Below are 27,564 nucleotides of genomic sequence, written 5' to 3'. Positions count from 1 at the left end.
TGCCTTAGTTGCAAGACTTTGCGACTTAATATTGATCCATATATAAGGCGCACTGTATTATAAGGCGCATGGTCAGTTTTTGAAAAAAATAAAGGCTTTTAGGTGCGCCTTATAGTGCGGCAGGGGACACCAGTTCAGGGTGTCCCCTGCCCACTGCCCGGAGATGGCTGGGATGGGCTCCAGCCTCCCCGCGACCCTAATGAGGATAAGCGGTACGGCTGATGAGATGAGATGAGACATTCGGAATCTATTTAGAAGGTTGTGGGAGGTGGTGGGAGGAGATGCACCGCAATAGAAGACGTGGCTAAGTAGCTAGAGATGATCATGTAGGAAAGAGAGGGACTGCTACTTTTAAAACACAAAGATTACTGGTGAGGTATGCTTCACGATGAAGAGTAGGTTTTAAATTTCACAACCGTCTTAAAAAAAGATTAATATAATAATTTTAAATGGCAAGAAGGGAAAGGGTAGTATACACGATCCGTAGATCGTAGAGTGTGGGGAGCTGGTACTTCTGTGGCGAGCAAAGGCAGTGGCTCAGGAGGTAGAGAGCTCGTCTAGGGAACAAGAGATCACAGGTTCGATTCCCGGCTCCTCCGTGTTACATGTCGAAATTTCCTTGGGTAAGACACTGATCCCCTCATACCCCCAATAAGCAGGTTAGCGCCTTACATGGCTGCACGGCCGCTATTGGGAAATGTGGAGCACATTGTAAAGTGCTTTGGGAAGTCTTGATTTGAAAAGCGCTATAGAAATTCAAATCATTTCATTTCATTTCAAATGTAAAAAAACTCAAGTGGTAGTCAATTTTCTGTGGCTTTAACGTACCTTGTTTGGGTTTTTTTTTTTTTTTGCACTATGATGACTTTTGCACCAAATGCAAAATTGCACAACCCTTACGATACCACCAACTGTATTACGATACCAACTGTATTACGATACCAACTGTATTACGATACCAACTGTATGTAACATCCTACATGCCCCACGTTGGGTGCCATTTAATGTAGGAGAAAATGCAGGTTCGATATCTTTTAAGTCTTCTTACGTGATTTAATAAAGTACACCGAGGCTTGCCATGAGGGGGAGCTCTTTATTTCTTCATCCCAAAGAACTCAGAGAACTCCAGACATAACAACGCTTTTATAGCTTCAGTTTGAGTACAACCCTAAAGGCGGCCCTAGTCCTCAGTAACAACAAGGAAGATGCTGTCGTACCCTTATTAGGACATGTTGTTCGCCTCAGTTTGCTCAGAGAGTCCTTGAAGGTCCCAAGGACCTTCCCGAAATGATGTAAACATTCTGTCACACTGTAAGCAAGTCTTTCTACATTTTTTTCTAAATGTATGCAACTCTATTCTACAAATGCAAGTCTATTTTCCACAACATTTTCTTGTGTAAATATCATGTAAATTATAACTATAGCCTTATCCTCCTTGTTTTATAACCTTATCTTCTCTGTTCCTTTATCTTCTTGGCTCTTTACCGCACTGTGAATGTGTGAAACTGGAGTGTCATGCCCAACTTCGTTGTCACAATATGTTAACCCATTTTGTAACAATGACAATAAAGGTATATTCTATTCTACTCTATTCTATTATAGTACCTAGAGATTCTCCCGGCTAAATTAAAGAAATACAAAGAAACATTCCTGGCGGAATACAGAGACGAAGAAAATGGGGTATGAGTGATACGAGAGATTGGAAATTGTGCGTCTAGAACTATGGTTATTGTTGCTATTGATATATCATAACTGTTATTGTTAATATTATTACAATTGTTGTTATATAATTGGTGTGTTTAATAGGGGCGGCAGTAGCTCAGGAGGTAGAGCGCTCGTCTTGGGATCAAGGGATCCCAGTTCGAATCCCGGCTCGCCCGTGTTACATGTTGAAGTGTCCTTGGGTAAGACACTGAACCCCTAAAACTCCCAATAAGCAGGTTAGCGCCTTACATGGCTGCAAGGCCGCTATTAGGAAATGTGAAGCACACTGTAAAGCGCTTTGGGAAGTCTTGACTTGAAAAGCGCTATAGAAATGCAGATTATTTCATTTCATTTCATGAAGGGTTAGGGAATATAAGCATTTGCTTCTGACTACCCCTTTTCGAACATATTATGTAATATTATTTTGTTGTCGAGTTATTCTTTTTGTTCTGTTTTTATTTTAATGTTTGAATAAAGTTTTAATTCAAAAAGAAGGGGAGGTGATGAAACGCTGGCCGGATAAAATTCAGGACTTGAGCTGATCACATCTTCTCGATAGGCTTAAATTTATGTCTCTTGTCTTATTAAAAGTCAAGTAAAAGACCGAACAAATATGAATGTTTTATTGAAGTACTGAAAGCAAGACTTTTGTGCGATCCGTTTTGTGCGAGTGGTGTACTCAAAAATGTAGAAAGAACCTCTCCGAGGAAAGGGAGTTCAAAAGAATGTCAACATAAGAGGACTTCAGATTAAAGTTTTTCATAGGAAACATGATCAAATAAAAGATTATTCGTTACTGTTGTGCATCTTTGCATGAAAAAATAATCAAATCTGAGGCCCTGGCCAAGCAAATAATGGTTAGGGTAGGAGGGAAATCTCATTACTGACTTTGAACATTTAAACGTGGGTCTTATTGAAGCAAAAGCCAGTTTGTGGTTTCTTTTCCCTTTTGCAAATGGGTTTGCTTGCATTCGACAAAAACAAACATCTAGGCGAGTTTAACCACACTATAAGACAACAGTGACTCTGTTTTGTGATTGGCTGCTTATCTCTTTTCAAACCCCTGCCTTCCTGTCACCGGTTGTCAGTCCGTCTGCCAACCTCAGCTCCTGCTAGGCAAGCCTTTTCGACCCTGACTTTCTCCTGTCCCGATTCCTGCTTGATTCCCGGCTCCGACCCCTGGGTCTGCTTGCATTTGACAAAAACAAACCTCTCGGCGAGTTTAACCACACTATAAGACGACAGTGACTGTATTTTGTTGCACATTTAAATATTCTAATACTTGTCATGATTACGGATGCGAGGCACCCGAGTCTGCTCCTTTGGCGCCAACTGCCTCAAACGCTGATTGGCTGGCTGCTTATCTCTTTTCAAACCCCTGCCTTCCTGTCACCAGTTGTCAGTCCGTCTGCCAACCTCAGCCCCTGCTAGGCAAGCCTTTTTGACTTTCTCCTGACCTGATTCCCGGCTCCAACCCCTTGTCTGAACTCGATTACGTTTTTGCTCCACCGTCCCGGCCATCGATCTGTTTTTCCCCGCTCTCGACACTGCCTTCACGCGCCCCGGAAATACCACTTCTGCGTCTGAGTACCAGCTCCCCACACTCAACGATCTACGGATCGTGTATACTACCCTTTCCCTTCTTCCTAATAAAACTAAGAGAATCGCACGCCAGTGGGTCCTGTCTTCGTTCTGGTCCTGACATAAGTATTACTTGTTTTAACATTAAAATATATTTGCACATGAAGGATTTTATACATTTTACTATAAAGGATTTTATACAAGTTACACCTATTGAATGCAATAAAGATTTTTCACAGAGAAGGCTTAAGTTCAATGACAGGTCACGCCGTTCCGAAAGCGAATGTTTTGTTTACTTCTATTGATAACAGGACGGAGAAGGCCAGGCACTGATTTGATAATCGCTCGGGGTCCAGACATAGAGGAGACGAGGTGGAGTCACGTGGGGAGTGTCTGGCCCGCCCATGGGAGGAGCCGACACGCCAGCTTGGGAGAGAGACGTGGGTCGAGAGAAGATCGGAGATAATCGAAGATCGATCGAGGGAGAACGAGAGAGAGGCTAGACGAACACTAATTCGATGGAGTTCACTTAGTTAAATACATTAAGAAACTAAATCTGTCCCCGTGTGGAAATACCGGTCTCTTGTCCGTCTTTTCACAAAAAGAAGCGAGCATGCATTGTTAGGCGAATGTAAGTCGTGTTTGGTTAATGGAGTCAGATAACTCATTCGAACAATTTGGTAAACAATAGATTTTAATAGTTTATTTCCTAACACACATGAGGTATTAAGTTTGGATTGCTGAACTATGTCCTAATTATGGTTGAGTAAATACATTATCTAATAATAGATACATAAGTATATCCTTTATCACTGTCAAAAACTGGGCTGGCTTCTTATGTAATTTTCTGTGCCAGTCGTCTAAATTCAGCATCCAAGTCTGCAACAAAAGCGGAACAAGTAAAACCAACAGAGTGTAACCGACTGCACATTTTTACAGATCATAGTACAATACTGCATATTTGTTGTGTCATGGCGGAAGAGGTACGGAGACGGAAAGACAGGAACAGAGAAAGAGAGAGATATGCAGTGTTCTGGTTTGCCGGCGTCCCTGTGTCCTAAATGCATCATTTTTGCTGGGGACGCATAGTCTCAAACCAACGTGTGTCCCGGGGACACAACTTTGACACAAAATTGTCATTATTACCCGATGACTTATTTTTTTAACAAAGATTTAACGCACTCCAAACCTTTCGTCAGGCAGATCCGCCATTGTTGTTTTGGTCTCGCGCTGATCTCGGCAAACGATATCTCGTTGCTTCGAGATGACGTCATTGTTTTAGTGGTTGTCGAGTGAAAGAGAAGTATGCCTCCGTAAAAACAGTTAGTATTAGGTGCAAATCAACAAAGAATGGGTCATTTCTTCAGTGTCGGTTATAAGTCGAAACATAATACAGAAAGTGGTAACAACGGCAATAATTCCGGCACGAAAAACGGCGGAGAAATTCTTCAGAAGACCGCGGAGGCAAGGAAAACACGTGTGTTGAAGCGAACGATTCGACGAAAGACAAACAGAAGAAAACTCCAAGCAAGAAAAGGACTTTTCTGCCAAAATGGACTCAATTATATTCCTGGTGACGCTATGAGGAGAATGATAATGGATTGGACCTTGAGAAGGCATTACAACTGTGGCGGGACAGCTAACCACGAAGAATATATGAACAGAAAAATCTGAAGTGATTAAAACTGCATGAATATACAGACTAATATTTCAGCATTTTTTTTATAATGTACAGTATTTTTGTGAACTGAAAAATCTGAAGTGATAACTGCTTTGTATTACCAATTAAGTGTGATGATTAAAACTGAATGAATATATAGATTTATAGATTTATTTATATATTTGTCGCAGATCAGTTTTTGAACCCAGTCCTGTCTGTCCCCTTTTGTCAGTCCGTCTGCGAACCTCTGAACACTACGCAAGCCTTTTTCGACCCTGACTCCCACCTGCCCTGTTTTTTGCTCCCGTCTGTCCCTGGTTTTGACCCGTTTTTGATCTTGACCACGTCTGCTCTCCTGTCCCGGCTACCGACCCACTTTTTCCGTCCCTGACACCGCCATCGCTCGCCACGGAAGATCCACTTCCCAACGTACACCGGATCGTGGGTGCAGTCCTTTCTCTTCCTTCCAATAAAAACGCAACGCAAGTGGGTCCTGTCTCCGTTATGGTCCTGACATCTTCATTGTAAAATACAATTTTATGTTGACATATTTGAATTTTATGAAATTTCAATTGCACATCCTATGATTAAAATGTAAACTTGACTTCCTTGTTGCCAACGCTATAACCAGTAAAATTGTAAATCAAATGAGGGGCCCAATACTGATGGGATTCTAGATTTTGTCTAATTAAAACTCTGATTTTAAAGTGTAAGGCACAGGTGTCAAACAGGCGGCCCGGGGGCCAGATCAGGCCCGCTAAGGGATTGAATCCGGCCCGCGAGACAACACTCAGAGAAGCGCAAGAGAAAAACGAGCTACAGGTTTCTTTTCTCTTTTCTCTCTTTCTGTCTTTCTATTTCTCTTTGGATTTATTTCTTCCTCTCCCTTTCTTTCTCCCCTCTCTTACGACTTTTTATCTCTTTTGTTTCTCACGCTCTCTCCCTCTCTCTCTTTTTCTTTCTTTGTCCTGCCCTCTCTCCCTTTCCCTCCCTCTTATTTCTTTATCTCTCTTTTTCTTTCTCTTTAATCTACTAGTCCGGCCCCCCGACAGAATGTTTGTTCTATCGTGTGGCCCCAGAGTTAAAATGAGTTTGACACCCCTGGTGTAAGGTATTATCACGGGGTTGTGTCTGTATAGAACAGAAGCTAAGTTCAGTGCGCCCAATCACTGGTCCTAATAGGTGTCACGGTTGCCATGGCGCCCAATTGGTCCCAGCCGTGTGGCGCCAGGTTCTGTCACGGTTGTCACAGCGCCCAATTGGCCCCGCCCATGGACACCGGCTGAAACGCGTTGACAGATTGCTCCCGGGAAGCACTTAAACGCGTTCCTTAGAGCCGTTTGTTGTCAGAGCGTCTGTGAAACTTCTGCAAGACTCGGTGTGAAATGCCTCGTTCTGTGGATTTGCCTGTGTTTGATCCTGTTTTATTTTTGGCCTGATCCGTTTGATTTTTAAAACTCTTTTGATCGGATTTCAATCCACTTCCGCGACCATCGATCCCCGGATCGAGTGTGCGCGCATTCCTCCTCTCCCTAATAAACTGTGAGTACGTTACACGATTGGGTTCTCAATTCCTGTTTCCTGTCCTGTTTCCTGACGATAGGTCTCATGTTCTCACAAAAAGAAAAAAAGGAAACTACTTCATCGTATGCGGCAATGATTTCATAAGAGGATCATAAGCAGGAGCATTCCTGGATAATAATTGGTGAACACCAACGGCAATTTGGAATTATTTCACATAAATTTCCAAATGCATTTTATAGATACGATATTTGGGACCCCTTGGGAGCTGTACATAGAAAAATGACTTTTTTTAAATACTGTGGAACCTCGGTTTTCGAACGCCTCTCAGTTCGAACAAATGGGAGTCCGACCAAAAATTCCGAGAAATTCTTGCTTCGCTGTTCGGTCGAAAAATCGGAATTCGAACGCCGGAAATGCGTGAAAGCGTACGCTAGGGTGCCATGCTGAGCGGCGTACGGGTGTTTTAGCCCCTTACTATGCCTCTGAAGAAAGTCAGTGCAAGCGGCAAAGTTGCTACAGGTGAAAAAAGAAAAGTAGTGCGTACAACTATTGCATTTAAGAAAGAAATAAGGGCAAAATATGAAGGAAGTGTGCGAGTGTCTGATCTTGCCTGCGCCTTCTGCTGACCACCACAAAGGTAAGAAATCCTATTCATAATTCTTTTCTTTATCCTTTTTTTTATTTTTACACGTTCATGTTAGCGTAATCTTTCGTACGGAAGATTACGATAACGCCCACACACGATTAGCCTGGGTTAGCTTTATGTTAAACATTCAAGGTAAACATTCAGGGTGTTGGAACAGAGCCCAACATTCAGGGTGTTGGAACGGAGCCCCCTTTCCGATGAACCGCTCGCCACTTGTTGTGGAGACCCGGGTGCTAAATGACTTGTAAACGACCTGATTTTTTTATTTTTACACGTTCATTTAAGCGTCATCTTTCGTACGGAAGATTACGATAACGCGAACGTACGATTAGCCCGGGTTAGCTTTATGTTTCCGTTAAACATTCAAGGTAAACATTCAGGGTGTTGGAACGGATTAAAACGATTGACATTATTTTTAATGGGAAAAACGATTTCGGTGATCGAACAAATCGGTTTTCGAACAGGGTTCTGGAACCGATTATGGTCGAGAACCCAGGTTCCACTGTAGTGTTCTTCTGTTAAGTGTGCCCTCTCCTGCAGGCGGTGTCTTCCAGTCAAGCAAGGTTGCTTTTCAATGATTAGAATATGATTGTGACAGTGCGTGTGTTCAACCTTTAAATTGGTGGACTAACGTTAAGAACATAGAGTGGCGATAAATAATGCAAAAGTCCCCAGTCGCCTCCTTTGTTGTGCCTGTTCGCATGCTTTACTCCGACTAATGCACTTAATGCATATTCACAAAAGTGATATCCGAGCAGCCAGTCTCCCACGACAACAAGAGTCCTCTTTAAATGAAAGATGTGTTTTGCTTGTGTTATTACCATTTTTTTCTGTTGTTTTATTGAAAAGATGGTGTTTTTTTTTAATCCATGGTTATGTTTCATATTTTTACAAGTCAAGGTGTTATGATTACTGATGCGGGGCACCAGAGTCTGCTCCTTTGGTGCCAACTGCCTCCGACGCTGATTGGCTGCCTGTCACTCTTTAAACCCCCCGGTTGTCAGTCCGTCTGCAGACCTCAGCTCACGCTAGGCAAGCCTTATCGACCCTGACTTTCTCCTGTCCTGATTCCCCGACCCCTTTTCTGAACTAGACTACGTTTTTGCAACCCCGTCCCGGCCATCAATCCGTTTTTCCTGTTGTGGATTATTGGAGTCGAGCTTGACATAAGGAGATCGCATTAGTTTAAAATGGGAAATTTTCGGCTTGTTTCTCCCGAGTGTAAATGTCAGCGAATGTTATTATTAATCGCCTTGGGCTGCCAAGGAATAACATTCTTCTTTGCCAAGTTCTTCTTTGCCAAGTTCTTCTTGGCGGGGAACATGCGGTCAAGCCGGCCCCAACAGTTCTTGGAAATTGGGAAAATCGAATGAGGACAAAACATTCTGTCTGGTAGCGTGCATTTGGAGATAAACACATAGGTCATCGCGAGGGGGACGGGCGAAAGTAATATGAGATGTTGTCTTGGGATATAAAAACCCAATTGTCTCTTAATAATAATAATAATAATAATTTCCTTTGTATTGTCATTCTTTGTAACAATGTACACAGAACGAAATGTCGATACACCTGACCCGTTGTAGCGAGTCGATGCAGCCGCAGCCAACAGAGGGCGCCGCCATTATACCAATTAGGTATAAGACGAATGAATTATTTTCTCTTTTCTCTCCTTCTGTCTTTCCATTTTCTTTGGATTTCTTTCTTCTGCTCCCTTTCTTTCCCCCTCTCTCACGACTTCCCTTTATATCTTTTTTGTTTCTCACGCTCTCTCCCCCTCTCTCTTTCTTTGTCCAGCCGTCTCTTCTTTTCCCTCCCTCTTTCTCTTATTTCTTTATCCCTCTTTTTCGTTCTCTTTAATCTACTCATCCGGCCCCCGACAGAATGTTTGTTTTATCGTGTGGCCCCCCCCAGTTAAAATGAGTTTGCACTACATGGTACTGCCGATAATGGTGGTCTTTGTAAGGTGCCAGTGGCTGCAGGCGGGCACCGACTCGAGTTTCATAAAAGCACTAAAAAGGAGTTTGTAACAAAGATGAAAGCAAGAGGGTGTCTTAGCATTCACTACAAGTATCAGCCATCTCTCTGCAGCTATCTTTATCCTCGACAAAATCTGCTTTTATTGCCTCGTACACTTGATGGGAAGAGAAGTCACGCACACTCAGACATTCAGGCGGACCAAGAATGGAGGCTTATTGTCCACATAAGTGGAAATTACCCTCAGGCTTTAACAAGGGAGATCAAAAATATACAATGATTCAATAGCATACTGAACAAATGCTATTTTTAGACCGAGGATCGATTCAAAGGTAGGGTAAAATTACCATGTCGACCTCTTTTGTGCTTGCAAATGATCCTTTCGAGATAGCAGTGTCTTTCTTCCCCTGGTAAAGAAATAAGAAAAGCAGATACGGCACACTGGGCTTTTGGATTGGTGCATGTTTAGAATGGAGATGAAGTCAACGGGGGGAATGAAAATTGAAAGAAAATATGTCAGCTTAAAAAAATGTGTTGGTGATAGGAATGAGTAGAGAGATGTTGTGAAAGGGTAGTGGGATGTTTGGACGCGTTCTAAGGGATGCAAAAAAAAGTTTTCATGATCACGGACGTGAGTGCTACGGTTCCGTACTAAGCCTCCCCCGCATGTGCCACTGTCAATTAATGGTAGTGAGGTGGAACTGGTCCATTCATTCAAGTTTGTGGGTACTTACTTGTCAGCTGACCTCACATGGACTGTCAATGCTATTGATATTCAAAAGTCAGCCGGACAAAGGCTCTTCTCCCTTCGTCAACTCAAATCATTCGGAGTCCGTCGATTCATTCTAGTCAATTTTTATCGCGCTATCATTGAATCCGTTTTAACTCTGTCAATCACAGTTTGGTTTGGTCGTGTCAATCAGAAAGAATTGTAAAAGACGGAATCAGTAGTGAGGGCGGCAGAGGAAATAATAGGTACTGGCCTCCCGTCCCTACAAAGTATCTACATCGAACGAACTAGAAAACGGACACTAAAAATTATGGACGATCCCAGTCACCCTGCTCGCAGGTACTTTGATGACCTGCCGTCAGGTCGCCGTCTTCGCTCCATTGTGAGCAAGACTACACGTCTTAAAGAGAGTTTTTACCCTTCCGCTATTCGCACGTTCAACGGGAGTTATTATGTATAGTATTATTTTGCCAACGACGTTCCTCTGACCTATTCTACTCTAGTCTTTTTATTTACATATCATTTCTTTTTAAACTATTCTATATAATTACTTTGTATTCTACACTACAGTATTTTTATTACTCTATTCTTTTACATCTTATTGTATTATCATTATTGAGAGTTCGCGTGTGAAATGATTTATTGTATATATCATGTTTATGGTTTATACTGGCTGAATACAAATACAAAATACAAAATACAGGGCACCTCTATGATGCGGCAGGGGTAAACCAGCGAAAGCTGTCGGGCCTTGCTGTTGAACAGAAGAGTGTGTTACCCTGACTCGAGTGATATGGCCGCTTTCTTGTGTCCCGTTTCATCTGGAGGGACGAAAGCGTGACCGACTTAAGTGCCCAGGTACCTAACTTGTTTGGGTGTTTTGGGCATTTGGGTTGGCCATGGTCCAAAAAATTTTTGTGTGTTTTTTGCTACTTTTCTCTTTTTATTTTCTTTATTTCTGTATTTGTCTGTGTTGCTGTCGGTCACCTCTCTCGAGGGATATGACCAGGGTAGATAGATAGAAAATTATATCAAACCCTGCCCGTAATGATTCTTTCCCTGCAGAAGCCCACTGAGGTCTTGAGTATCTTTCTAAAAACGAGGCGGATGGAAAGATGAAAACACTCCCGGACTAGTTAATCGTCAGTGTAGTTACAGTTCTAGTTTGTTTAAAGGCCATGTCACGACAAGGATAAATTAGGTTTTGGCTACATGAGCGCCTGCCTTGGGGTAAAATGTTATATATTTGAAATACAACACCCCTTTCAACATTGCTGAGAAGCAAAGCGTTGTCGGGGTCGGAAACGAGTTGCGAGCCAGGACGGGAGAGTACACGTAGTCGGGATCAAAAAATGGGTCGTAAGTCGGGACGGGAAAGCAGACGTGGTCGGGATCAAAAAAGGTAGTAGCCGGAGGCAAACGGGAGCAAAAACAGGACAGGCGGGAGTCAGGGTCGAAAAAAGGCTTGCCTTGTATAAACAGAGGTTCCCAGACGGACTGACAACAGGGGATTGACAGGACTGGGTTTAAATAGGGAAAGGGAGCCAAATGAGCGGGCGCAACTGATTCCAATCGCTAATCATGACACAAAACCAATGATTAGGTAATAAAACAAAGCATTGCAATCTTCAAAGATTTTATAACTGACATTTTCTATCGACTACTTCTTTGTTGTATTCTCCATTTTTTTCTTTAAACATGAAGATAAGTTTCTACTGTTTTCTCATCTCATTAGCTACACCGCTTATCCTCAGTAGGGTCGCGGGGGTGCTGGAGCCCATCCCAGCATAATCGGGCAGTGGGCAGGGGACACCCTGAATTGGTTGCCAGCCAATCGCAGGGCACACAGGGACAGACAACTCACTCGCTCATTCACACCTAGGGACAATTTGGACCGGCCAATTAACCTGACATCCATGTTTTTGGAATGTGGGATTGCCTGGAGGAAACCCACGCAAGCACGGGGAGAACATACAAACTCCGCACGGGAAGTCTGGAGCTGGATTTGAACCCACGCAGGAGGTTCCCAAGACATGAACTGTGCCGCACATGCGCTAACCACTGCGCCGCCGTGCTGCCCTTTCTACTGTTTTTAAGTTCATTTTTTTGACTAAAATAACTCACTATTGTTCATTGTTTTGACCTGTTTATACTGTTGTCACTATGGGACAATCATGTTTCTATTCTTTGATTCTGGCAACCTTTGGGCAGATCTGCTTTGTAACCTAGGAGATTTAATAAAATCCTGAGGCTCAGGGGTGGGCTTTTAGAACAGGTGGGAATTTCTTATTTTGGTCTTTCTCCTTGTAAGTTCAAAATTCATTGCTGTCTCAGTCGGATGCGGAGATTATAATTCATGCGTTTTTTTACCTCCCGTCTCGATGACTGTAATGCACTACTTCTCCTGAAGTCCAAAATCAAGAGCTTGTAGCTGGTACAAAATGCTGCAGCAAGGCTTTTAACTAAGACAAGAACGTTTGATCACAGTACCCTGATTTTAGCTAACCTGCATTGGCTCCCTGTTAGCTTAAGACGTGATTTTAAGGTTCTGTTGGTAGTATACCAAATCATGCATGGACTTGCTCCCTCATATCTTTCAGATTTAATGTTGCCCTATGTTCCGGTCCGGCGCCTTCGCTGGAAAACGCTGGTCTACTCGTGATCCCAAGAACCAAGAAGAGATTTCCGCAGGTTCTAGAGTGTTCTCCATTGGGGCCCGGGTGCTGTGGAATGCTCTTCCCCCTGAGATCGGATCTGCAACCTCAGTGGAAATGTTTAAATCTAAGCCGAAAAAACACTTCTATTCTATAGCATATGCATAACCTATATTTTATGTTGACAATATCTGTGTAGTAGTTGCCCTCATGGAGGCATTAAATCAGGGGATGGTGTCATAATAGTATGTAGTTTGCAATAGTCTTTCATCTGTGCAGCCCTTTGAGACTCTTTGTGATTAAGGGCATCACAAATAAATATGACTTGACTATTTCCTTGTTTTGAGTGTCCAATAGACTATAAACTTAACAATCCTAAACCATTAATGCAAAAATGAATTCACACTTTGCTGGATTTATTCTTGGTTTCCAACCACACACATATCCATGCAACCACAAAGTAATGTTTATGTTGAAACAGGAAAATCAGGACTGAGACAAATGATTCTCCAAATTAAAATTCTATTTTTTATTTTTTATTAAATGCAAACTGTTCGCCTGGAGAGGGATGGGTGCCACCAGGCTATACTCTCCTGGGAAATACCACAGGAAATGGTGCCCCCATGACCCTAGTGGTGAAGGGAACCAAACAACCAACCAAACTAAATACTCTTCTTCGAGGGAAGTTGAATGCTGTAAACCTCAAAGACACCCACAGAAACAGCATCAACAATTCACACTTCTATTTCTTATAAATGCAGGAGATGGAACCAGATGTAAAGGAATCAACTGCTTCGGAAAAGAACCAAACAGCAGAAACCTCACTTCTAAAGTTTCCAAGGAGAGAAGACCGCCATTAACAGTAAATAAGTTTCAATGATGATACACTCCATCCTAATTAAAGCAAATGAATTAGCCAGAGCACTCAAGAGACAAAACTCTGCCAAGGCCAAATTGCTGGCCAGGAATCTGCAGTGTACAAAGGAATAGAAGAAGAAAATAAACAACCTTCACACAAATGAAACATCTGTTCAAAACAGTCATTTGTGGTCATTCTTTCAAATGTAATTGATATAATAACAGGGTCCGGACACCTTTTTCATGGGATAATTCTAGGATTTTTAAATCTAGGCTTAAAACACAATTCTATTCTATAGCATATGAATAACCTATATTTTATGTTGACAATATCTGTGTATTATTTGCCCTCATGTAGGTTTTAGATCAGGGGATGGTGTCATAATAGTCTGTGGTTTTCAATAATCTGTGGTCTGTGCAGCCCTTTGAGACTCCTTTTGATTAAGGGCGTCACAAATTAACAGGACTTGAAGTTTTGGGGTTTTTCCTTGCCCTCATGTAGGTTTTAGATCAGGGGATGGTGTCATAATAGTCTGTAGTTTGCTATAATCTGTGGCCTGTGCAGCCCTTTGAGACTCTTTGTCATTAAGGGCCTAACAAATAAACATAAGTTGACGTTTTTGGGTTTTTCCTTGCCTTCATGTAGGTTTTAGATCAGGGGATGGTGTCATAATAGTCTGTAGTTTGCTATAACCTGTGGTCTGTGCAGCCCTTTGAGACTCCTTGTGATTAAGGGCATCACAAATTAACATGAGTTGACGTTTTTGGGTTTTTCCTTGCCTTCATGTAGGTTTTAGATCAGGGGGTGGTGTCATAATAGTCTGTAGTTTGCAATAATCTGTGGTCTGAGACTGTGATTAATGGCTATACAAATAAACATGACTTGACTTGAATTTTAACGTTGTATTTTTAGGGTTGCAAAATACTTGAATTTTGGATGATGTGCTTGTTCATGCTTGAAATTGTTGTTGTTGAAAGTGTCACAAGTTTGCTTAAAAACTCTGCCCTCTGGTGGCTTTGTTTCACAAATGCATTTCTTCTGCCTTGTGATTACTGGCAGCTTGTCCTATAAAGCATATCAAATCCCCACAGGGCACGCCATAAAGGACCGGTGCATAAACAGGGCACTAGGAAATGTGTATTAGTGCAAGGATTACATGTCAATTATGACATTTCATTATGGGTCAGTGGTAAATTGGAATGGGAAGAACTTCTTGCAACTGAAAATGTAAGTTACTGTCATTTTACACAACACCTACATGGGGAGTGTTTACACACGTATTGTTCAGATGCACAAATGTATTTGCGACTTACTCAAGAGCTCAAAAACATATGTCACATATTCGATTAAAAATCACATACGCACATCGCAGATCTATTTGTGGCTCTGCGAAATACACGATTCACCCCAGATTCCTTCTTTTAAGGGTAAAAAATTTGAGAAATGGAAAAATTGCCTTTCAAAGTCAAGTCATGTTTATTTATATAGTCCTTAGTCACAAAGAGTCTCAAAGGGCTGCACAGACCACAGACTATTGAAAACTACAGACTATTATGACACCATCCCCTGATCTGAAAGTGACATGAAGGCAAGGAAAAACTCAAAAACCTCAACATGAGGAAAATGAAGAAACCTAGAGAAGGGACCACACATGAGGTTGTCCCCCTTCCAGGATGACCAGGCTGCAATGGATGTTGTAATAACAAATAATACACAGATATTGTCAAAAAATATATAGGTTATTCATATCCTATAGAATAGAACTGTGTTTTAAGCTTGGATTTAAAAATTTCTACTGAGGTTGCAGATCTAATATCAGGGGGAAGAGCATTCCACAGCAATGGAGCTCGAATAGGGAACGTTTTCGAATCTACTGATTTCTTCTTGGCTCTTGGGATCACGAGTAGACCAGCATTTTCAAAGCGATGGCTCTGGACCGAAATGTTCGTTATTGGTCCATCTAAATGCCGTGACTTGTTCTCAAAAACGTCTTTGAACATTAGCAAATGTAATATAACCCCGAGAAAAATGTAGGTGCCATATTTGACCCCAATCTGTCCTTTCAAACACACGTTCAAAACATTATTAGAACAGATTTTTCCCATCCTCGCAACATTGCTCAAATTCGCCCTATGCTGTCTCAGTCCGATGCAGAGATTATAATTCACGCATTTATTACTTCCCGTCTCGATGACAACATTTTCAAGGATTTCAAGCACCCGTACAAACCCTAAATTATAAGACCCATTGATTAATTGTAAGGAGAGGAAAGGGATAGGATGTGTCACATGACACCAAAAGAGTACAAGTACACCCTCTATAAACCTAATTCTTGCTTCAATAATACTATAAATTGGGCTGTTTATTCCTAAAGTATGTTATGACCAGTGTTCCCTCTAAGCTGCACCCGTGCGCAATTGCGCACTGCTCGCACATTCTCGGCGCACAAGGAAAGCTAGCCAGCGCACAAAAATCAGGGCTCAAAATTGCTAATTAAAAACAACTTAAGTCAAAGTTACAGTGCATGAAGGCAAAAATACACGGGTTCCCGTGACACTGTGTTCTAAATGCGGTATTATGAAGTCGAGTCGAAGGAGAACCAAGTTGAGTAAAGTCAGTAGAGTTGGTCGAGAACCGGCTTCTTCGGCTCGGCTCACTAAAAGGAGCCGGCTCTTTCGGGTCTTAAACGGCTCTTCAGGTTGTTTTTGCTTCTTTCATCCCAACATGACCAAATATGATGTAAAACTATGCACAAAATGACTTAAAAGAAGGGCGGAATAGAACAAAAAAGAAAAAAATACCAAAATGAAAAAGTAGTGAAAAGCTGAGGAAAAAAAGGAACAAAAGGAAGAGAAAAAAAAGCCAGAAAAAAAAGAAAAGAAAGAAACGTAGGAAAAAAGTAAACAGAGAACAAAAAGAAAAAAGTAACAGCTCGGAAAAAATATACACAACGAGATTTTTTTTAAAGGAATTTTTAAAAGAGTAGAAAAAAACATGGAAAAAAGAAGAAAAAGTTTGTGTTGCATTCAAATAATTTCCTCAATCTTGTTGCCAACATTGTACTTCCACTAAAAAATGTGATTAAGTACAGTTCTGTATCTTCCAACCGACGAAATAAGCCCCCAAAAATGTTAATATTATGCGACAAAATATATCAGGAAATAAAAAGAAATGGAAATCTAGTGAAAGAATTGTATAAACAAATGACGTTTGTAGGCCGTACAACCTTTGCAACAGTACATGAGAAAAATAATTTTGCATTGCCGGAAACTCAGCAAAATGTAACGTGATGTCAAGTTTTGGACATGTTTGATAATGAATTATCTTGCCACACTTGGGATTATGGTTGCTCACTGTCGTTTCAAGCGTTGCTCACCGTCTTTGTGTGAACGCTCAGACCCGTAAGGAAAATGACAGGGAACATTGGTTATGACTATCTTTTAATCGACTTCAGGAGTTATGCACAACTTAAATTCAGCACGTTATCATAAGGCTAGATTATTTTAGATGCATGGCAAGTCTAGCAAGATGCACAACGGTGCTCCATGTGACGTAAAATCACTTTCAACACAACAGGGTGCGGTGTAGCGGTCCCGGGTGTTAAGCTTTACACGCCTGCACTCACTACACACTACAGCGGAACCTCGCTAGTTCGCGGTTCCACTTTAGCGGGTTCAGAGCTTCGCGGGTCTAAACAATATACCTTACCTTCTCAATAAAAGCATTTATTGACTTGAGCAAGCGCGAGCTTATGTCAACTGAGGACACGGTGTGGACACTCTTATTGTGAAGGGGAGGGGGAGGCCCTGACACAATGCTTGGTCATGGTGAGTTACCGCTTCGCTCACCCCCCACCTCCTTCAACTCCTCCCACCTCACCCCCTTCTTATGTGGCGCTGTTTATCATGGAGAAACTCGGCGACGTGACGTAAGTATATTCTCTTCTGTCACATTTCATCTCAAGTTTGACTTTATTATACCAAAAGCGAACGGTTGTTTGTACTACCTAAACACGACTAATTATGCGTGGTTTCGTGTATTTGCCGTTCTATGCCGCTAGTTAAAGGGGGGGTATACTGTATACGTTTTTTTTTAAGCATTTTTGAAGGGGCGCCGCTACTTTGCGGATTTTCAGTTTTCGCGGGTGGTCTCGGTCCCCATTAACCGCGATAACCGAGGGATTACTGTATTCACTTTTAGACAGCCATCCTCCCATTTGTTTTCTACGACCTATGCAACTGATAAATATGTCAATAAAATAATGTTATGACCTGCACAATATGGCAAAATAATAATGACAAAAAGGCAATTTCAGTTTTTTAATAGTGTTTCTTAACCTTTCTTGAGGCAATTCAAGTTTTTTTTGCGATTAAATGCCTGCAGATGAGTGTAGTATGGGTATCAGACAATAGCTTGAAGCCTTACCTGGTATCTTTTCAAATTTGATCATAATCTGAAGAACGAAACATTATATTTTACACATTTTTCTGAGGCATTTCCAAAAGCAGCCATTAAGGATGAACATTTTACAACACTAAAACCTTTGCTAATGTGTATTTTACTTGGGAGATTTTGTTTTAGACGTTGTGAAAAAATTGTAAATGTTTGACTTCTGGAAGTCAATTAATGATTGTGCACACATGCGCGTAACAATGGTTCGCAAAAATGATTCACGAATTGCGTTGTGTTGAATACACCCCGAGGCAGAACGGCGGCGCGGTGGTTAGCGCGTGTGCGGCACAGTTCTGAGGTCATGAGATCGAACCTCCTGTGTGGAGCTTGCATGTTCTCCCCGTTCTTGTGCGGGTTTCCTCCAGGCACTCCAAAAACATGCATGTCAGGTTGATTGGCCAGTCCAAATTGTCCCTAGGTGTGAATGAGTGAGCAAATTGTCCGGCCCTGTGATTGGCTGGCAACCAGTTCAGAATGTCCCCTGCCCACTCCCAAAGATGACTTGGATGTGCTCAAGCACCCCCTCGACCCTACTGAGGATATGCGGTGCAGATAATGGATAGATGGATGGATGAATAAACACCCCCAGAAAATTACATAAATGATGTTGTGAATTTCATTGGCTAACCAATTTGACAATCATCATTTGAATCGGTTACTTCTGTCTGAAGACATTTAGAACGACAGGAGGCGATCTAATTTTCATCAAATCGGCCCTTGAAGGCTAACACGGGCTGTGAATGGGGTGAAAAAAGCTTGCTATTGGCCGAGAGTGGTGTTAATCAAAGGGTCCCGGGCTAACAACCATATTAGGAATACGTTTACGAGTATGTTTATTTTTAAAAGGGGAATTTGTGGAGCCAAACGAACGGAATACTCCAAGGAACGTCCAATGAAGCAAAAATGCTTTTAGGCAGATTTTTTTTTTTTTCTTTTTTTACCTGTTGGCATAATCGTGTGTTTAGGAGTAAATATTTTCCACAGTTGGACTCTGGATTGTCCTGGATATAACGAAGCCATTTTGGCAGATGTTGGATTTATTGGATGACGGCCAGGGGATACAATTGGTGAGTGACACCGGCTTTGTAGTCATCTTGTTTAGGACTGACCATGAAGTTCCTATCAAGAATATATTTTGAAAACCAAGAGTTTAAGCTTTTCCAATGACGTATTTCGGTGATTGGTGACATCGTACAGACACTTATTGGTTTATCAACAGTCCGGCGGGACATTAAAGGGTTAAGGATTAAGTCTTAAGTTACAGGAAAATTATCAACAAAAATTATCAACGTGTGATAGCTCCTGAGCCGTGATGACCACAAATTTATATTGGGAATAAGTTTTAGAGTATGTTTATTTTTAAAAGGGGAATTTTTTGAGCCTAACGAACGGATTACTACAAGGGACGTCCAATGAAGCAAAAATGCTTTTAGGCGGATTTTTTTTTTTTTTTTTATCTGTTGGCATAATCGTGTGTTTAGGAGTAAATATTTTCTACAGTTAGACTCTGGATTGTCCTGGATAATACCAAATATGCTAATAAAAGACAAAAGAAACTAAATATGAATCAAATGATGACTCACAACACGTGGTAAGCTTTCTCTCCTGGCTTTGATCTCTATGATCTCCGGCAAAACTAACATAAAACGCGTCAGAAACAAAATGAAAATAAATCCAAATAGCTTGCCAACATCATTTTTGCCGTTCCATGTATTCCGTTACTCCCCTAGCCTGCACATAATTGAGTCATTTGATTCCTATTTAGTTTATTTTGTCTTTTATTAGCATATTTGGTATTGGAGTAATCCAAAAGTCATTGAAGGTAATCAAGTTAAAGTAACCCTACCCAACCCTGCTGAATAAAATACGAGTATGATCCCGATATCCTACCCTGTGTATGATTCTTATTGTTTCATTAAAGCTCAACATTAAATTGGGGCTGGGAATTGAATCCTGAATCATTTCGATAAATAGCGTGCTTCGAGATTGGCTCCAAAAAGGTTGAGAAAAGCTGCCATAACCGATAAACACGTCAAACGACATCTTCTAGAAATCATTTCGCACTTACAGATGTTACTTTGCAAAAAGACCTCATCAAATTGATGATTCCTCCTTGAAATCATGCAAGCTGTGAAACCAATATGAGCATATATACCCCCGTGGTGAAATGACCTCATTTACTCAAGTTGAACACTGCAGCTCTATACTTTTTTCATCAAGATTCAGCAGTGGACTTCAGAGAGGCTTATTTCCCTTAGTGACAAGCCATCGTGAATTAACATTACTTCCGTGCATGACACTAATCTTGCTTTAATTATGCAATTAACTCTCTTCTACTCGTTCCTGTCTCGAAGGATTCATGCATGCATGGGCATATTTTTCAATGATTTGGTGCAAGAGTAGACTTTATTTATTGATTGAGGAAAATACTGCTATTGTAGGACTCCCTTAAAACATGAACAAACCGGCTTAGAGAAGGGCTGCAACAAATATTTAATAAAATCGATTAAAATCAATTATTAAAAGCGTTGCAACGCATTTCATCGTTGATTCATTGTGTTGCGCAATTTATGCTTCTTTCGGCACGTTAATTGAATGCAAAAACGAGTGCCTGCATGGAGTTTGGTCTGGAAGAAGGCGCCTAGAGACCCTATTTTGATACAAATCTATATATATATATATATATATATATATACAGTGGAACCTCGGTTTTCGAACGCCTCTCAGTTCGAACAAATCGGTTCTCGACCAAAAATTTCGAGAAATTCTTGCTTCGCTTTTCGTTCAAAAAAATCGGAGTTCGAACGCCGGTACGCTAGGGGTGACGCGGAGCGGCGTACGAGTGTAGATTGCCCCTACCCCTCGTGAAGAACTGTTGTCACGGCAACGCGCACTTCTTTTCTGTTTTCGTTTTTTAAAAGCGGTGAAGGGAGTGTTTTAAACCCTAATTATGCCTCGGAAGAAGCTTGGTGCAAGCAGCAAAGTTGCTACAGGTGAAAAAAGAGGAGTAGTGCGTACAACTATTGCATTTAAGAAAGAAATAATAGAATAATATGAAGAAGGTGTAGCTCAGGAGGTAGAGCGCTCGTCTTGGGATCAAGGGATCCCAGTTCGAATCCCGGCTTGTCCGTGTTACATGCCGAAGTGTCCTTGGGTAAGACACTGAACCCCTAAGACCCCCAATAAGCAGGTTAGCGCCTTACATGGCTGCACGACCGCTATTGGGAAATGTGAAGCACATTGTAAAGCGCTTTGGGAGGTCATTGACTTGAAAAGCGCTATAGAAATGCAGATCATTTCATTTCATTTCATTGACATTGATATTGATATTTCAGACATTTTAATCTTTTATCTTTAAAGTCTTTATCAAGTGCCATATCAATCCACGTTGATATCAATGGCAGTAAAGACAGTTCCTCTCCATTATATTCAACTGTAAAATACTGTGTTCGTAGTTTCTTTTAATGCAAAATCAACTTTAACGAAGCTAATGCAAATGAGGTGGAGATCAATAAGTATCAATATGAAATATTCATCGACAGGCACGTTCAGAAGAGTCTTAGGAGGACTTTGCGGTCACTTACCATCTTCCTTTTCGTCGAAAACGGGTCTCTTTGAAGAACTATTGACTCCCATCCTCTTCTTCCACTTTCCCCAGTGAAACATTGATGCTCAGATAGCATTCCTTGCTTCTTGAAAGGAAACTCAACCTCAGAGTGGAAGACGAAAATCGAGAAACGGGATTTCTATATGGGCGCACATTCCACGCATACCGAGTATTTGGGAATACCACGCGTGACTATTCTGTAGTCTGGCGGGTGGAGCGAGTGGAAGACATTTTCCTCATCTAAAAAGGAAGGTTGTTGTTGTTTCTGGTGTTGAAGCAAGTTCCACCGGCAACGTTCGGCTTGTCTTTCGTGTTCGTTTGTCTTCCGTGGGCTGTGGGAGGAAACCACGCAGACTCCAGCCTCCCCGCTCGGAGCGCGTAAAGCTAAACGATGTTACAACACCGGAAGTGCTTATATTTAGTTTTAAGAGTAATAGCTTACTTCGCTTGCTTAATCACACACACGTGTTGGGTTTCTCGAGTTTCATTTGCAATTTTACACGCGATTGCTAAGAAATGACGTCATCAGTTAATTATATTTATCATGACGTTACTTTGATTGAAAAATGATACAATTCTACTATCGCAATCGTTGAATTAAGCAGACATACAACGATAAATATGACATAAAAGGGTTTACTGCATAAGGAATGACTTAAAATGTGACAAGATAACGTTTCCAAATGGAGTTTATGCTGAAAGTAATAAACGGAAGTTGCTTATTTTCCTTCATGTTACTTGACAATTACCCAGTGATCGGTCACGAAAAAGCCCAATAAAACTCTTTAAATGTTTTATTCTCTATCGTGTTATTCGAACCTAACATACAGTGTTACATTATTTGATGATTTTAGAAATATAAATTAAAAGAAGCCCACGCAAATTGGGTGATTTGATTTGTTTTCTTACAAAAAGTCGAATACGATAACTGTTATGCGGTACTGATTTTGGTTTTGAGATGAAATTCTTCATTTGTTTCTAAAAATACATACCATAATTCATTTAAAGTCAAAGTAAAGCAGATGCATCCAGCCCTAACGAGGAGAAGCAGAATAGACGAAGGAGGGAGTGAGGGAGGGAGTGTCAGGACCAGAACGGGGACAGGACCCACTTGCGTTCCGTTTCTCTCAGTTTTATTGGAAGAAAGGAAAGGATTGCACACATGATCCGGTGATCGCTGGTTGCGGGAAATAGGTCACAGGAAGTGGGACTTCTGTGGCGAGCGATGGCAGTGTCGGGAACGGGGGAAAAAATGGGTCAGTAGCCGGGACAGGAGAGCAAAAAAAGTGGTCGGGATAGGAAGCGAGTCGTAAGCCATGAGAGGAGAGTAGACGTGATCAGGATCAAAAACGGGTCGAAGCCAGGGAACAGACGGGAGCAAAAATAGGTGGGAGTCAGGGTCGAAAAGGCTTGCCTAGAGTAAACTGAGGTTCGCAGACGGACTGATTACAGATGACAGATAGACGTGGGTTTAAATAGTGATAGGGAGCCAATCAGAGTCTGAGGCAGTTGGCGCCAAAGGAGCTGGCACAACTGAGTCACATCGGTAATCATGACAGGGATGGACGGGGGTTTGGGGTGGACGGGTTGAAGGATGGACCATTTGAAGAAACAGGAACAGATATCTAGAGAAAATAATCCTTGTGCAAATAAAAAGCCGAAATATTTCAACAGAGCTAACAAATCACAACACCAAGTTAACCAACACAATACTCTTTCTGAGGAATCTGTCATGATTATCAATATACTTCACCTATGCCCGCTCCTTTGGCGCCAACTGTCTCGGACTCTGCCTCTCTGTCCCTATTTAAACCCACTCCTATCTGTCCCCTTTTGTCAGTCCGTCTGCGAACCTCAGTTAACACTAAACAAGCCTTTTTCGACCCTGACTCCCACCTGTTTCTGCTCCCGTCTGTCCCCCGCGTTCGACCTGTTTTTGATCCTGACCACGCCTACTCTCCCGTCCCGGCTTTTGACCTCTTTTTGTCCCCGACCACGTCTACTCTCCTTTCCTGGCTTACGACTCGCTTACGACCACGTTTTTGCTCTCCTGTCCCGGCTACTGACCTGTTTTTTCTCTTCCCGACACCACCATCGCTCGTCAGGGAAGATCCACTTCCGCGTTCAGAGCGACCTGCTTCCCGCGTCCAGCAAACTTGTGAGAAATGCAACGCAAGTGGGTCCTGTCTTCGTTCTGGTCCTAACAGAATCGGCACATGATGGCTGTTGTTTAAGGCAAAAACAATGCAGAAGTCTATCACGGTAAATAAGTAAACAACTAAAAGTCAGTATGAAAATCTGAATTGTACAACTTATACATAAGACGACTTAATCCTCCTTTTAAAATGTTATATGACGAATAAATAAATATTTTTTTCTGTCAGTAAAATCATTTCAGAAGTTCATTAAAAATATTTGGCGTTCTTTACAAAGTTCCAATATTTAACTTTGTTGAATTTTCTGCATTTCTTGATTAATAGCTATAAATTGGCTACCTAATTAATCATTCTTCACTAGTTTGTCCTGTTTAATTTCGATATCCTGTTTTGATATCAATCCTGTGTTTCCCGTCCTGTCCGGTATCGACCCCATCTGTCCGATATCTGCTCGGGCAATTGGTATCGATCTCGTCGGCCTCTGGCTTCCTATCATTTCACGCCAGACTGCTGCCTGAACGTGCATGATTCCCCATTAAACACCCCGTAAAATAAAAGGCTTTTGTGAGAAGCGTCACGCGTTTGGGTCCTGATCCTGCTCCGGTTCATGTCACTTTCACTCTGTCTATCTTGCTTTCCCCTTCTATCTCTTTCTCCTTCTCTTTTCTCTCCTTCTCTCTTTCTCTCTTTCTACTTCTCTTTGGATTTCTTTCTTTCATCTCTTTTTATCTCTTTTGTTTCTCACATTCTCGCTCTTTTTTCTCTCTTTCTTTGTCCCACCCTCTCTCTTTTTCTCACCTTCTCTTTCTCTCATTTCTTTTTCTCTCTTTTTCTTTCGCTCTAACCTACTAGTCCAGCCCCCGAGAGAATGTTTGCTCTATCGTGTGGCCCTCGAGTTCAAATGAGTTTGACACCCCTGATTTATAATGTGTAATTAAAAAAATGCGTTGTATTAGGAAAGCCTGTTTATGGAATTTATCACCTGATGTACAGCTGCTTTTAAAGGTACAGGTTCATCCAATAGTGTCAATTAGAATGATATGTAGCCGAGGGGCTTTATTGCAAATATTTTTGTTGTTGTTGTTGTTCTTTTCGAGGTAATGTAAACCACAAGACACTGATTTTGAGCACACCACCCCAATGCTAGACGAAAAGTGAGCGCGACACCTCCAGAAGAATCAAAGGCACCTTAACTCCGAGTAGAGACGGTTGTTGTTGGTCTTATTTTCCAGGTAATGCAAACCACAAGACACTGATTTTGAGCATACCACCCCAATGCTCAACGCAAAGTGAGTGCGACACCTCCAGAAGAATCAAAGGCACCTTAACTTCGAGGAGAGACCTTTGTTGTTGTTGTTGGTCTTGTTTTCGAGGTAATGTAAACCACAAGACACTGATTTTGAGCACATCACCCCAATGCTCAACGAAAAGTGAGCGCGACACCTCCAGAAGAATCAAAGGCACCTTAACTCCAAGCAGAGACAGTTTCTCCATGCGCATGCATCCTTGCCATCTGCTCCCTTCTCAAAGAGACGTCCCGGCTGTCCACTAAAATTGCACCCTGTCCTGCTTCTCCGGTGTCACCTCTGTTCCCTAGGAGACATCACGTGCCACGCGGTTGAATCCTTCTGGTTCCAATGTCATATTTTTAGCCAGATGTAAAAAAAAAATATCGATAACCTGCGGCTCTTCACTATGACAAGACCGAGACAGCCCTCCACAGGAGATCTTGCTGCTGCACAATGAACGGAGGAGTCATTTTTCTCATCTCACGACTGACAAGGTTACTCGATAAGACAAGCCTGCTGGGGAAATCGCTCAACGTGAATTGAAATTCTACATTGCCGTGAAATGTTTGTACACAAATGTTACGATAATTACACATTCAATTTTGAGGAATATTAATATTACGCTGTCATGAACCGGAGCAGGATCAGGACCCAAACGCGTGACGTTTCTCACACAAGCCTTTTATTTTATGGGAAATGCACGTTAGACAGAATTCTGGCGTGGAAAGACAGGAAGCCAGTGTCATGATTACTAACTCTGATCACCTGAAGCAATCATGTGGGTGCCTTCTGATTGGCTGGCACTTCGCTCTTAAGCACGCTGCGCCCAGACCTCCTCGTCAGAGTGTACGTTTGAAACTCTGTGTGACTGTTGTGGAAAAGAGACGTGCTGACATCAGACTTTCGGGAAAGTCTTGGCAGATGAATTAGTACAAACAATTAGAAACGTGCTGACATCAGACTTTCGGGACAGTTTTGGCAGACGAATTAGTACAAACAATCCTCCTTAAGGGAAGTGTTTCTGAGAAAACTGAGGGAAAAAAATTTCCAAAGAAGTTACGTAAGCCCTCTCACGGGGCTGGACCCCCCTTTCAGTTTTACTCATTTGAAGCTATAAAAGACCACGCATGTCTAAAATGTTCTGAGTTATCTTGAGACACTGAAGATGCAACAATAAAACAAGAAACTCCCTCTGACGTCATCTGCATTCCTGCATTTCTTTGAAAGCGTACGAGAAGAATTCGACCTATATTTCTCCAACATGACTCTCCTGATGTCCCATTCGTCTAAGAACTCTGCTTACCTGTTTCTCCCTGCTTCCGATCCGACCTGTTTCCGTCCCACGCTTCGATCTCCTCTCCAGCCCCTGTAAACTCGATCTGCCTGACTTTCGCACTCCGATTGGCCACTTGAGCCGAAGCTATATCTCCGGCTCCGCTGCTGACGTCTGACGGCCATTACGTCTCCCGCAAGCCCTGAACGCTTCCTTAAATAAAGAACTGAAACGAATGCTCTGGGGTTTCTTGGTCTGTTCTGGTCTCTTGATAGCCAGAAACCGACGAGATTGATACCAATTGCGTATATATCGTACAGATGGGGTCGATATCGGACAGGACGGGACAGACAGGATTTATAATGAAACAGGATATCGAAATACAACAGGACGAACGAGTCGGGAACGAAAACTGGAGAGAATAATAAACAGGACAAAAATAGACGGGAACGAAACTGGAAACCGATGTTACACAAATAAACAGGATTTCACTTGACTTGACTTTCCTCATGCTAAAGTTTTTGAGTTTTTCCTTGCCCCCGTATAGGTTTTAGATCAGGGGATGGTGTCATAATAGTTTGTAGTCCGTACAGCCCTTTGAGACTCCTTGTGATTAAGGGCTATACAAATAAACATGACTTCATTTGACTTGACTATTCCTCATGTTGAGGTTTTTGAGTTTTTCCTTCCCCTCATGTAGGTTTTAGATCAGGGGATGGTGTCATAATGGTCTGTGGTTTGCAAATCTGTGGTCTTTGCAACCCTTTGAAACTCCTTGTGATTAAGGGCTATACAAATAAACATGACTTCACTTGACTTGACTTTCCTCATGCTAAAATTTTTGAGTTTTTCCTTGCCCTCATGTAGGTTTTAGATCAGTGGATGGTGTCATAATAGTCTGTAGTTTGCAATGGTCTGTGCAGCTCTTTGAGACTCTTTGTGATTAAAAAGCTATACAAATAAACATGACTTGACTTGACATGACTGTTCATCATGTTGAGGTTTTTGAGTTTTTCCTTGCCCTCATGTAGGTTTTAGATCAGATGATGTTGTCATAAGTCTGTAGTTTTCAATAGTCTTTGAGACTCTTTGTGATTATGGGCTATACAAATAAACATGACTTGACTTGACTATTAACACAGTAGTGTTAAGAAAATAATACATTAAAAAATGTATCGTTTTCCAAATTGTTCGATTTAGTTATCAGACTTCATTAACCAAACACAACTTACATTGGCCTAACAATGCATGCGCGTTTCTTTATGGAAAAATGAACAAGAGACCGGCATTTCCACACGGGGGCAGATTTCATTTCTAAATTAATAAACTAAGTGAATTCCATCGAATTAGCCGAATTACAGTCGCTCTTCGTCGAGCCCATCTCTCGATTGTCCTTCGATCTTACGAAGTTCTTCCCCTGCCCGCGCCTTTCTCCCAAGCTGGCGTGTCGGCTCC

The 27,564-nt window shown here is 41.8% G+C and overlaps 1 protein-coding gene across 2 annotated transcripts in view; it reads right to left on the bottom strand.

Moving 5' to 3' along the window:
• Positions 1-21,856, bottom strand: part of stk32c (serine/threonine kinase 32C) — a 105,630-nt gene extending 83,774 nt beyond the window's left edge. Inside the window, exons 1-2 of one of the 2 annotated variants that reach the window (XM_088352106.1) lie at positions 21,558-21,856; positions 21,369-21,476 (exon numbers count right to left, since the gene is read on the bottom strand). In XM_088352106.1, coding sequence (XP_088208232.1) covers positions 21,369-21,450 — 82 coding nt within the window. In that variant the 5' untranslated portion in view covers positions 21,451-21,476; positions 21,558-21,856. Of the gene's footprint in view, positions 1-21,368 lie in introns of both variants that reach the window. The other variant, XR_015852586.1, reaches the window with a different exon arrangement.
• Positions 21,857-27,564: the final 5,708 nt, after the last annotated feature.

The sequence above is a fragment of the Urocampus carinirostris genome, chromosome 13 (genome assembly GCF_059441175.1).
Source record: "Urocampus carinirostris isolate Australia breed hairy pipefish chromosome 13, RoL_Ucar_1.0, whole genome shotgun sequence".
Lineage (NCBI taxonomy): Eukaryota > Metazoa > Chordata > Actinopteri > Syngnathiformes > Syngnathidae > Urocampus > Urocampus carinirostris.
The sequence above is the reverse complement of the archived record's forward strand: the minus strand, read 5'-3'. Positions and strand labels throughout refer to the sequence as shown.